The sequence below is a fragment of the Entelurus aequoreus genome, linkage group LG11 (assembly GCF_033978785.1).
Source record: "Entelurus aequoreus isolate RoL-2023_Sb linkage group LG11, RoL_Eaeq_v1.1, whole genome shotgun sequence".
NCBI lineage: Eukaryota > Metazoa > Chordata > Actinopteri > Syngnathiformes > Syngnathidae > Entelurus > Entelurus aequoreus.
Window position 1 is genome coordinate 75,582,118 of NC_084741.1, and position 13,843 is coordinate 75,595,960.

The 13,843-nt window shown below is 39.4% G+C and overlaps 1 protein-coding gene across 2 annotated transcripts in view; it reads left to right on the forward strand.

The window, feature by feature from the left end:
• Nucleotides 1-1,030: 1,030 nt before the first annotated feature.
• The window catches only part of LOC133660478 (protein Aster-A-like), a 74,815-nt gene continuing 62,002 nt past the window's right edge, over nt 1,031-13,843 (forward strand). The window contains exon 1 of one of the 2 annotated variants that reach the window (XM_062064007.1): nt 1,031-1,125. In XM_062064007.1, coding sequence (XP_061919991.1) covers nt 1,100-1,125 — 26 coding nt within the window. In that variant the 5' untranslated portion in view covers nt 1,031-1,099. Of the gene's footprint in view, nt 1,126-5,205; nt 5,569-13,843 lie in introns of those variants that run through there. The other variant, XM_062064006.1, reaches the window with a different exon arrangement.

Sequence of the window (13,843 nt, forward strand, 5' to 3'; positions counted from 1 at the left end):
GCCAATTTTTTTTGTTGTTCTTGTAAAATAGTGACATTTTTTGATTAAAATTATGACTTTTATCATAATTTTGCAAAGTAAAATTCCGATAATTATTATAATATTGCAAAACTGTTGAAGTTTTCTGATAAAATTGTGAACATGTCAACATATTTTCTTGTAAAATTGCAACTAAAGTACTATCTATCTATCTATCTATCTATCTAACTGTTTGAGTAAAATTCCAACTTTTATCATAATATTGCACAAATGTAAAATTTTTCTTGTCCCAAGAAGGTAAGAAATACAAAAATGTGTGTGTGTGTGTGTGTTTGTTTGTGTGTGTGTGGTGCGGGGGGGGGGGGGGGGGGGGGGGGTCAGGGTTGCTGCCATGTGATGTAACTTGATGACATATTGGATCTCTTCATTGGGATGGAGGGGTGGTCCTTGCCACTTTTAACCTTCTAGTTTCCTGCCAGCGATAATGACAACAGTCGAGAGAGAGAGTGACATCAAAACCTTGGGCACACCAACGAGGTTTAGGGGGCTGGGTGGGGATTCAAGGCAACTGCACGCACACACACACACACGCCTCCTTCCTCTCTTTGCCGCTGATGTTTTCTTATTTTTAGCACAGATCCAGTTTCCAGTCCTCCCGGCGCGAGCAGCCGGACCCTCAGCCCTCCATGCAGCTCTGAGCGGAGGTCCAAAAAGATGCCTGGCGGGGACGTAAACGTGACTTGGAAGGAAATCTGCTGCTGACCCCCAGGGAAGGTAAATGCAAGGACACGCTTGGGATAGAACTTTGGCGACTTGGAAAAAGTGCCTAATCGGCATTATTCAGATAACACTAGACCTAAAAATGTGTTTTTAAATGCTAAACGATACTGTTTAACTTTACAAAATGAATATTTCTCCTAATCAGAGGCTGCTGTCCCGCACAGGACAATAACAACGTGGACAATGACTACGGTCTTGTGCGTTATTGTGCTGTTTGTTTGCATCATGTCGTGCCTTCTCCCCTTCAGACAAGGTGACCTGTTGTTGGCTGCCAGGCCAGAAGAAGACATTTAATCTCTTAGAGGATGCACGGCATCAATAACAGTCAGTGCACGCTGCCATGTGGAGCGATGCTGCAGCAGGAAGGTGAGGACCATTCATACATTTGCTGAAAGGGGAACTTCACTTTCATTTTTTTTGCCATTTTGTCTGTCGTTCACATCCTTATGTAAGACCAGAACACATGTTTTTTTTTAATGCATTATAAATCGTAAATAAGCACTAGCAAGAGTCAGTTAACAATTGAGCCAGTGGAAGTTGTTTTATTCCGCCTATAAAGCGCTCTAAAAACATCCAAAAACATCCATCAAGGTTTTATATATACGTTGTAAGTATATACTGTATGTAATGTAGTAACATTCATAATAACATGTAATATTTACATATTTTAATAATCTTAAGTATTAATTTCACAACGTTCACTTTTCCTTTAAACAACGACAACAACGCTACTAATCATGGCAGACTTGATGAGAGACAACAAAGACTACTGTGGGACAAACGGTGATCCAGAAACTTCTATTTTTGAGCCTGAATATAAGGATAGATACATGGATGGATGGATGGATAGATAGTACTTTTTTGATTCCTTCAGGAGAGTTCCCTCAGGAAAATTAAAAATTCCAGCAGCTGTGCACAGAATTGAGATCGAATTTAAAAAGTAAATAATGGGGGTATAAATGGAAATAAAATAGAAAATCATCAGCAGATTAAGACCTTCACATAGAATCATATTATTAATTTAACAATAGAGCATAATAAGACTTGGGATAAAGAACATTAATTAAAATGTATTCAAACAATAAAGATTAAAAAATTAATCAAACCCATCAACTTCAGAAATGTAGTAGCAGTTGAAAGCAAAAGTAAATAAAAAAGTTTTAAGTTTAGATTTTAAAATAGGTAAGGTAGGGACAGATATAATGTCCAGCTTTTGGAGGCACAGTGGTAGAATGCAGCTTCACCATGTTTTGTTTTGGTCCGAGGAACAATTAGCAGACTAGTCCCTGATGACCTAAGAGATCTGGATGGTTCAAAGTGTAGAAGCAATTCAGAGATGTATTTTGGGCCTGGCCCATTAAGAGATTTATAAACTATTAAAATTATCTTAAAGCTTATTCTAAGGCATACTGGTAGTCAGTATAGAAACGTGAGTTCTGGTGTAATGTGTTCTGCTTTCTTGGTTCTTGTTAGAACTCGAGCAGCAGCTTTTTGAATGAGCTGTAGCTGTTTAATAGCTTTCTTTGGGAGGCCTTCGAAGAGACTGTTGCCGTAGTCTAACCTGCTAGATGTGAAGGCATGAATTAGCTTTTCTAGATCAAGAGAAACTATGCAGTAGTGACCATTGTATGAAAATGTATTGCACTGGATGATCTACAAGTTTTAGAAGCTGTGTGCTAAACAGACACACTAAGCATCATGTAGCAGTATTGCTAAGTGCTAAACAAGATATGCAAACATAATAAGACAATCACTTACTGGACAATGTCTGCTCTCACTGGGATGTTTATACCTTCCCGTTTAGATGAAGAATTTATCATAATATTCATGTAAATGTCCCACAAACGAGGGTCTCCGGGGCTAAGTTGGATGTCAAAGTTGACCAACTTGTCAGTCTATGTCCACAACATAGACTGACAATGTCAGTCTATGTTGTGGACTGACAACATAGACTGACATGTTAGGATTTATAAAGCCTAACCCTTTATAAATCATGGAGGCATGATTTATAAATCATGCCTCCATGATTATAAATCATGGAGGCATGATTTATAATCTAGATTAACATCTTAATAAACAAATTAGAACGGTATGGCATCAGAGAGTTGGTCCTGAACTGGGTAGGAAGCTGCTTAACCAACAGGAAGCCATACGTGAAGATAGGCGAACACACTTCCACAGAGCTAAAAATATATTGTGGTGTACCTCAGGGATCAATACTCGGACCAAAATTGTTCAATCTCTATATAAATGACATTTGTAAAGTTACAAAGGACTTAAAGTTAGTATTATTTGCAAATGATACAACGGCATTTTGTTCAGGAGAGAACACACAGAAGATAATACAAATAATAACAGAAGAAATAAAAAAATTAAAAAGAGGGCCTGACAAAAACAGACTATCTTTGAATCTCAGTAAGACTAAAATAATGCTATTTGGTAACAGTAGAAGGGAAAGTCAAACACAAATACAGATAGACGGAGTAAATATTGAAAGGGTAAAAGAAAACACATTTTTGGGGGTAATAATATATCATGTAAAAAATATACAACATAAAGTAGCAAAAAACACGTCAATAATGAACAAAGCAAAACATGTCCTAGACAAAAAATCATTTCATATTCTCTACTGCTCGCTAGTGTTACCATATCTTAGTTATTGTGTAGAAATATGGGGAAACAACTACAAATATGCGCTTTATTCACTGACTGTGTTACAAAAATGATCAGTTAGAATAATACATAATGTTGGGTATAGAGAACATACAAACCCTTTATTTATTCAATCACAATTATTGAAATTCAACGATTTGGTGCATTTGCAAACAGCTAAAAAGATGTACAATGCAAACTATAACCTGCCAGCCAAGAATGTACAACAATTCTTCTCAACTAAAGAGGAGAAATATAACCTTAGAGGAAAATCTAATTTCAAACATTTGTATGCTCGCACAACACTTAAAACCTTTAGTATATCGGTATGTGGAATTAAATTATGGAACGGATTCACCAAAGAAATCAAACAAAGCACCAATATGATTCAGTTTAAGAGACTGTTCAAACTACAAGTGTTCACAAAGTACACAGAACAAGAATTATGATGAACATCTTGAACCCTTTTTTTCCCCTTTTTTTTTTAATTGAGACATTATTTAGATTATTGATGTATTTAATATGTGTATGCTTACCATGGTATATTATTTATTTGTTCACTGTTCTGTTACAGAGAACAAGGAAATTGGATAAAATTGCTATGGTATGAAAAGGTGTAGGATTAAATAAGCTCTGCTTCTTCCTACTCTTTTTCGTACGTGCTGTAATGAAACAACTGGAACTGTGTGATGCGTTACATTGTATCATATGCATGTTCGAAATAAACTGAAACTGAACTGAACTGAAGAATTAACTTTCACCAACTCAGAGACGATGCAGCAGCTCAGTATGTAAATATAGTTAGCTCTCTAGAAATATTACCTGTGCGCTTATAATAACAATATCGCTAATACTTGGTTGATATTCAGGTCACGACATGTAAATGGAGTATTGTTGGCAGTTTATGGGCGGAATGGTGTACTCCCGTTATCTGCATTGTTAGCCACCTCGGACTAGTTGTGTTTTACCAGTTAGAATGAATTGAAAAAAAAAAGAAAAACATATGGGTTATTGTCTTACATAAGGATTGTGATAGATAGGTACAATTCCAAAAAAAAGGGAAGTTCTCTTTTAAACATGTTCCATTATTAATATCATTGCTGTTGTTGTTATGCCACGGTGGCTCTCTGTAGTGGTGTTAAAGAGACTTGTCATAAATAGAATTATTATCAAGTTGCGCCTCTGTTCCGCGAAATAGCAAAGCCCACGTCCACGCATGCGCATTAGACGACGGTTCATTTAACACGGGAGGGCGCCATATAGCTACATCATATAAAGTCGCCGTGTCAAATACCTTTTGATTAAACCAAAGTTTTTCTGGACAATTGCTCTCTTTACAATAGAACACCAAAACAGATGTGAAATGTAAAATGTGACGAATTTGTGATGCGAGCAATCCTTACTTTTAAATTAAATTTTAAACAATCCACTTTGACGTTCTGTTTTTTTTAGTGTTGCGTCCAAAAATGATGATTTTTATGTTATAAAACGTGTTTTAATTGTCGTGTCTGTTATCAGTCCTTCTTCATCCTTTGCTCGCTGGGAACAGTTATTTCCAGGACGGAACCAAAAAAGTTTAGGGAGGGGTGCGCGTCGCGGTTTGTTGCTTCTTGTTTTGTTTGTTGGGGTAATATGTGACTCATTTGAAATACATTTAGCACAAGTGTGGATTATAATTGTAAAAAAAAAACAGAGGTGAAAAAAATAAGACAAAGGACGAAAATTATAAATGTGTGTTTTTGTAAACCCCCTACAAGAAAGCAAATGTTTGAATCGAGTTCTTTTCTCCTCCTTCGCTTCTCGACAACAATACGGTGGACTATTTAACTGTCCTTCGGCAAAACGTCATCTTTTTTTTTTATAGCTTGGCTTTTTTAACTGTTAACATGATATACTTTTGACGCAGTTTTGTCGGAGAGCGGCGGGCCTCCTTCCAAAAAAGAGGCTAAATAAAGTTAGCTGGAGTTTGTTTATAGTGGGGGGGAAGCTAGCTTAGCTCGGCAAGGAAGGCTAACCGTTAGCCGGCAGATGCTAACCGACAATGTTGATGTGTTCTGTGGAGAAAGTGGATTTTAACATCAATTCCCGCGCCGTCGCTCGGCTCGTCTTCGAGGCCGAGCAGGATCACAGGAATGGAGGCCACTCGTCCAACGGAAGGTAATAATATGGTGGTGGTGGTGGGGCACAGCAGAGTTTGCCCCTCCCCTGCGGAGTGACCCCTGCTCACTTCAGTCACGGTTGTTTAAAGTCTGACGAGTAGGGGCTCGGTTGTGTGATTTATTTGCAAGATTATGCTGGTTAAACATGTCCGTGCTAGGATTGCTCTTGTTCAAACATGAGAGCAAACATTGTTGCACACTGTTGCCTTTTTTTTTGCACACATCTTCAGTGTGTCGTGGCCTTGTCGCATGGAATAAATGTTTAATGCCTCCGATAAAGTTGTCACCCTCAGGCTATGTCTACACCAGGGGTGTCCAAAGTGTGGCCCGGGGGCCATTTGTGGCCCGCAGCTAATTGTTTACCGGCCCGCCACACAATCTGCAAAATGGCAAAATTGATAGTATTGCAAAAATTTAAAAAAAACATTTTAAAAATGTGTAATGAGGTGAAATCTAACGAGTAAAAGTTGCAATGTTGACACAAAGCTGCCATGCAGGCTGTTTTTTTTCCTTTTGTCTTTCTTTATTTTTCTTTTTTTTTTTGCCATTGCTCCCAACAAAAAAAAAGACAAAAAAATCTATGTTATAATGAATTATTTACTTATTCAAGGCTCCAATTACTTCAATAATGTCACTTTAAAATGTTTTATGTGGAAAAAATATTGCATATATTGTGTGGTTGCCATATAAAAACATCAAAGTTTTCTTTGACAAAAGAGCATAAAAACCAACGTAGTTCGAACGTAAAATCGACAGATATATTTGAAGTTGATCTCGTAACTTAAGTGTTGAAAGTAAAAGAAAACCTAATAAAAATGTATCACTTTATGAGTGGGGGACCTTTTGGATCCCAAATATATTGTGTGGGATTTTATTAATATTTTCACTGATTTCTCAAAAATATTAAAGAATTAAAATCAATGGTGCCCTGTATTATTGATCTTTTAGAGCTCTAATTACTAAATACTTCATATTTCCAGTTTTGCTAAAAAAAAACAAAGTTGTCTTTGACAGAAAAGGCATAAAACCTTTTTTTTTTTTTTTTTTTTTTTTTTTTTACTTTTTATCAACCGGAAGTTGATATAAAGATTTACTATAAGCGTTAAATAAAAAAAAGTAAAATAATAATTTGACTTATTTTTAACGTTTTAATGACTGAGACCCTTTATGGTCCCCGGGAGCCCTAAAGGTTAAAAAAAAAATCCATATATTTTGTTAATGGTTTGAAAATGAAAAATATCAAAAAGGCCCCCCGCATGCTTAAATTTTTCCGTGTGCGGCCCTCAGTGGAAAAAGTTTGGACACCCCTGGTCTACACTAAGCCGGTCAACCCCTTAAAAGAATAATTATTTAGTCTCAGCCCCGTTTCAGCCACTAAACCATCGTTTAAGGTCCCCCTCCTCGGACAAATTTTTACACTGGTATTTCTTGAATCTGAGCTTTGTATGGACTCATTGATCGTTTACAAACTGAGTTCGGAGAGGAAGTGACGCCAGAAAGACCACGGCCCACACAGGAAGTGACGTCAGAAAGAACGCGCCACAGCCAGCTTCATAATAAAGCGGTTTCGTAACTCGGAGCTAACCACTAGAAATATGGAGGCGAGTCATCCAGACATGCCCGTGTTTTTCCTTCCGTCTGTACAGACGCTTGTGGAAATCACACATGAATACCTCAAAAGAAAGCGATTGCAGCTATTTGGGATACAACACTTCTCAGACGGCAAGAGAACTTTCAAATGTCAGAGTCAGCTGTGATTCTACTTACCGAAAAACTTTGTCCATTTATCGAAGGAGAGTCAATGAGAATGCGGGCTCCCGTGGATGTGATAAAAAAAACGTAGCGAGTGCTTTGTATTACCTAAGGGTGTAACGGTACACAAACATTTCGGTTCGGTACGTACCTCGGTTTATAGGTCACGGTTCAGTTCATATTTGGTACAGTAAGAAAACAACAAAATATACATTTTTTGGTTATTTATTTACCAAATTTGTAAACAATGGCTTTATCCTTTTAACATTGCTTTAAAATAGCTGTGTGTGATGGATGTGAGCCACCACTAGGCTGATCCGTGCAACAGCAGGCAGTCATGAATGCTAAGCATAACAATAACATACATATACACACAGGGTCCATTGCCAGGGTTAATGTGGTCAACATATATAAAATAAAAACTAAATAAGATAAGACTCAGAATGGTTTCTTAACAAAACATTTCTACATATAAAGTGCTTTTTTTGATTGATTGATTGATTGAGACTTTTATTAGTAGATTGCACAGTACAGTACATATTCCGTACAATTGACCACTAAATGGTAACACCCGAATAAGTTTTTCAACTTGTTTAAGTCGGGGTCCACGTTAATCAACATTAAACTGCCTCAAGTTGTTGCTCAGGTTAAATAAAATGACAACTTTTCTTCCATATACAAAAAGTGCAACATTTAACAGTTTCAGTAGGTGATGCACTTCATGATCAGAAAGTACAGTATTCACATGTTTGTCTTTGTTTCTTCAGTAATATTTTTCATCAAGCATCAGAACCAAAGCTGTCACCCTAAAAATATCCTTAAACCCCCTAAATAATTTGGATTGAATATAAGGAGGATGATCTACAAGTTTTAGAAGGTGTGTGCTAAAAAAATGCAGCTTTAGTAAAACACTAAGCATCATGTAGCAGTATTGCTAAGTGCTAAACAAGATATACAAACTGTAAGAGAACAATCACTTACTGTACAATGTCTGCTTTCGGTACGCTACTTAATATGTCCGTGTGGAAACTCGTTCGGTACACCTCCGAACCGAACCGAAACCCCCGTACCGAAACGGTTCAGTACAAATACACGTACTGTTACACCCTTAGTATTACCTGGTCGTCGAGGGAAGACTACGGAAAACGGCGACTGCTTTAGGACTGGCAAAGCAGACTGTATCAGTTATTGTCCGCCATGTATGTCGCAGACTCAACGTCTAGGTCCAGAGTATATAAAGTCACCAAAAACGAAGGGCCAATGAAGGTGAAGGCAAAAGAGTGAGGAGTGTCCTGACAAGATATCTAGATCCCTAGATTGATTGTTGTAAAATGTTCTTCGTCACGTGTACTTTCACATGTTTTTTAAAGATTTGATTAATTTATGATGGCTCAGGTGTGATTCAACACAAAAGCACACTGGATTTGGTTAAATTTAAGAACTTGCACACAAAGCAACACTGAAGGTGACTATTACGTGCGCATGTTTGCGTTTCGCCGGCGGGGGCAGGGGGTCTTAAACGGTGGCATTGTTGTGTGTGGACACGGATAAGGTTAGGTGGGATTTACCCTGGATAAACGGGGCCTCAGTGTGTATGTCTGGTAGATTCCTGCAACATCTTTTTGTGTCTGCTGATGAACTCAAGTGTGACTGGAATGTCGCCCTTTGACCTTCGGGACAGACCTCACCCAGTAGTTTGGGGCTTTTTATGTAGAAGTTATGTTTTAAAATGGAGTAAATTGTCTGCTACAACAGCAGCTGGATGCATGAATGTCCTGCTTTATAATAATACACATAACAGGAAGTCTGCGTCCTCAGGATCCCCTTTCCGGCTTTCAAGCTGGAATAACATTTCCGTGCAAATTACTCCTGTCACGTGATATATACGGTGACCACACAGGAGCTGGCTGTTTAAATTGAAGTTAAAAGTTAAAGTACCACTGATAGTCACACACACACTATGTGTGGTGAAATTACCCTCTGCAGTTGACCCTTGTTCCACCCCCTGGGAGGTGAGGGGAGCAGTGAGCAGCAGCGGTGGCCGCGTTCGGGAATCATTTTGGTGATTTAACCCCCAATTCCAACCCTTGATGCTGAGTGTCAAGAAGGGAGGTAATAGTGTCCCAATTTTATAGTCTTTGGTATGACTCGGCCGGGGTTTGAACTCACGACCCTCAGTGTGGACACTCTAACCACAAGGCCACTGAGCAGGTTTGTAATGACGTGAGGATATCACATTTTCATGTCACGGCTGTTGTCACCAAAATGATCACAATTACCATTTATAATCACGGTATTGTTGGATGTCCTCAAAAAGTACTCACACTATAAACAAAATCCTAGATATATTTTTCAGATTTTTCCTCTACTTTTTAAGAAACCAAAGTATACAAATTACAAAGATAATTCAAAAACAAGTTTTGTTTTATTTGATTAAAAACTAGTACTGTATTTTTCACACCAGTATATAAGCTGCACCCACTAAATTTTTAAGGAAAAAAATGTTTCTCCATATATTAGCCTCACCTGACTATAAGCCGCAGATTTATACGTTGTGAAATGAGTTATTTACACAGAAGGTTTCGGTAAATGGTTATTTACATACCCGTTTCCAAACGGTGTTTGTAACACGGCAGTAAAATGGATGATCAAACAAAACAGAAGTCATCGTCATGGACCCAATAGCTGCAGAAGCTAGCTCTCCAATCAGATAAACAGATTCAATAACTCCCCAGTAACGTTTTGGGGAATTTACTGAGGGATTTGTGAAACTGAAACAAGACAAAAATAATGCCTTTGTAAGTTAATAATACTAACACAGATACTCATAAACATGTTAGCATACTAGCTAATTTTAACGACCCTAGCTTCATTACATTGCGATAGCACGGACAATTATGCATGCAAACACTCCTACAGGCATCACCCATGTGACAGTTTAGTAAGTATGAATTGCTTTAGTTATATTGTAAAACTTACAAAAGTTGCTTGGAGTGATGAATGAAGAATCCATACGAGTAGAAACGCTACCGACGGCCAGAAGACGGAATGGTACTTGTACTTCCGGTTCACAGTTTTAAACCACAGGAGTTCACATTCACCCAGCAGTAGGGTTGGGTATTGAGTATCGAGTATCGATTGGAACCGGGACTAACTTTCCGATTCTCCCGGTATCGTTCAAAAGTTTAAATTTCGATTCCTATTTTCGATACCAGACCGCCGACGGGAAAAAAAAAAAAGGTCAGCCGAACCGGAAGAAGAAGACGCTGAGCACCAACGAAGAAGCGCCCACCCCCGGAAGTGTTAGCATAGCCGAGCGAGTCAGTCAAGCTCAAGCATGGATAGCGGGCGTCGGCGGTCGAAAGTGTGGCTTTACTTTACAAAAAAAAAAAATAACCGCAAAATAACAGAGCTCCATGTCCATCAAGAAACGAGTGGAGAGAGAGCTGCAGATGTACCAGGACGTTCCACCGATACTTATGTCTGACGACCCTGCTGCATGGTGGTGGAACCAACAAAAGACTTATCCTTTGCTGTCAGATCTAGCTTTCTCCTATTTATGCGTTCAAGCTTCTTCCACACCCAGTGAACGTGTATTTTACACAGCAGGAGACACTATCTGTCCAGAACGCTCACGCATCCTGCCTGAGAAGGCGGTTATGGTCATTTTCCTAAACAAGAACTGTCTCTGATTTTATACTGTACCTGCTGCTAATCTGGACTGGGTTTTGCAAGTTGTTTCTTATTGTTTATTTGCTTTTCTGCACCAGGTTAGCCCATCAGTGGGAGCACGATAGCATTTTTAAGTACCTGCAGCATCATACACTTGTGTGTAAATGTGTGTTCATGAGGTTTTCAAAAATAAAGCTCTCTTGAGGAAAGTGTACCCCTGGGAAAATGTAGTCATAATTTATAATATTTATATTCAAGTTCATAGATTTGATATTTATATTCTAGTTGAAAACAGCCCTGTGAGGAATTTATAGTAAAGTTCATAAAAAGTTAATAGAATTAAAATTGATGGAGAATGTCAGACTATTTCATTCAGAAAGACTGTAGGTTAGCTAGCTCATTTAAAATATCCTAAACTTTTTTTTGACCCTGCCTCTTAAAAGAATCGGAATCGAGGATCGTCAGGAATCGGAATCGAAACAAAGAACCGGAATCGGCATCGGAATCGTTCGAATTCAAACGATACCCAACCCTACCCAGCAGCACCTGCAGTGAGCGAACTCATAGCACAAACAATAACAGACCATTTAAGCGTCTTTGCATGTATGTGTTTAATGAAAACTACTTGCGTAATGGCCATCAGCGAAGAAAAATCCACAAATGAGCCGCACCGTTTTATAAGCCACATGATTCAAAGCATAGGAAAAAAGTAGCGGCTTATAGTCTTGAATTTACGGTACTTCAGTCAACAAAAATGTAGCATTGCATGTAAATAAATAAATCCAATAAATCAATAAATACCAATCAAATTAATAAAGTGCAAACTTAAAACATCTGTCTTGAATAAAAGTGTATCGTATGCAAATAAATGATCAAGTAAAACATTGAAAGGGCTATTTTAGTAAGTGGATAAAAAGGCTTTTGCTATGTACTTGGCGATGTGCAGAGCGACTGCTTTGGTGTGCATTCTTCTCTTTTTTTATTTTATTGTAAATACCTTGTGTAAAAGTTTCCACCAAAATAAGCTGCTTTTTAGCCAGGGTTTGTTGTTTGTTGTTGCGGTCTTGTTCACCTCATCAAGAGTTGCATTTCCCCCACTCGGCTCGATGCCTCGGTTTCAGATGCTGCAATAAGTTTGTTTGTGCTGCTACAGACATCACACATGGGACGGTTTAGTCTGTAAGAATCGTTTGTTATTTTGTATAACTTGCAAGCGTTGCTTGGAGTGATGAGTGAAGAATCCATACAAGTGGAAAGGCTACGGACGACACAGCACTTCTCCTTCCAGTTCAAAGCTTTAAAAATCAGGAAACACTTGTAAACTTCAGTGAGCAAACTCGTCCAAAAGATGGCGCCATAACACAAACAATAACGCACTATTTAAGTGTTTTTGCATGTGTTTTAATAAAAAATATTTCCGTTATGGCCGTCAGCGAAGAAAAATCCTTTAATTAGTTGCACTGTTTTATAAGCTAAAGGGTTCAAAGCGTAGAAAATAGTAGCGGCTTATAGTCCGGAATTTACGGTAAATTAATTCACAGTCAAATTTGCATGATAGGCGACTTTGTGACCGCTGTTCAGATGCTGTGCGTATGTTTAGAATATGAAAACAAGCCGTGTGGCCTTAAAGACAAAGCAATGTATGTTTGCTCACGTTATGGGATAGCTCATATGGTCAGAACCGGAAGAACCGGCAGAATAAAAAGAGCAGAAGGAAATGCAATAGTTTGCTCAGCGCTAGGTTTTATCGACACGTTCTGTGTGGCGAGCCTCATTTATACACCACTAGACGAAAGCCTGCCGTTTGAGTGCAAAGCCTGTGCTCTTCTTCTCGCCTCTCAGGTGTGTTTCACCTCTGAGCTCACAAAGATGAGGCACCTAACGCAAGCCTGATGTCTCACTTGTGGTGGAGCTGTGAGGAAACAATGAGGAAGGCGACGCAAGACCGCCCACGTACTGAAAAAAGAAGGATGATTGAGCGTCTTAGTCACTCTTAGGTGGACAGCTGGACGTCCTGAAGAAGAGGACGAAGCCCTTCTGTGAGCTCGGACTGAAGAATTGCTCAAGTATTATTTCATGTGCGCTTGATGCTTTCCAAAGATTCCGCAAAGCTCCGATCAGCTTGAACCCTCCAGCAGTCTGTTCCTGAGCACAACTTTGAAGATGACAATGTCGTCCCCTGTGAGGCCAGGAGCTGTCACTCTGGCTCAGCCCATCCCCGTCCCGACGCTGACCGTCCTGCCCCCATCCTCCGACACGGAGTCCTGGTCCCGCTCGCCCAGCCCGAGGCCGACCCGCTCCGGCCGACATCCGCGCTCACACCGCAGCAGGACCCGGACCAAGAAGTGGAACTCGGAAGACCGAGCTTCAACGCGCAGGCGGACAGAAACGCCGCAGATTGTAATAGAAAAGAGTGTCCGCAAGGGAACCGTCCCGCTTGGAAGGCCTTCCACCGCCACAGATCAGAGTCAGGCCAGCCTGTCCCAGGACCACCTCCTGCCACCGTCCCAATCCTGGTCTCGTAGCCCTTCTCCCAGCCGACGCTCCCGCTGGTCCCTTAGGAGCCTGCTCGGCAGGGACTCTGACTGGGACAGCTGCAGGTTAGTGTGCAGGATTCATACACAAAAAACAACCAATAGCTGGAGAACCTAATAGGAACTATGTGGAGCTCTAAAGGGCTCTGATTCGTTCATGTACTCCAGTTGGGAACAATTAGGGTTGTTCCGATACCAACCATTTGTTACCGGTAAAATCATTTATTTGGATAGATAGAGGAGACAACAAAAACATTTCATGTATGGTTTTGTTTGAACAAAATGATACATGAAACATATGTTTCTTATTTCGAT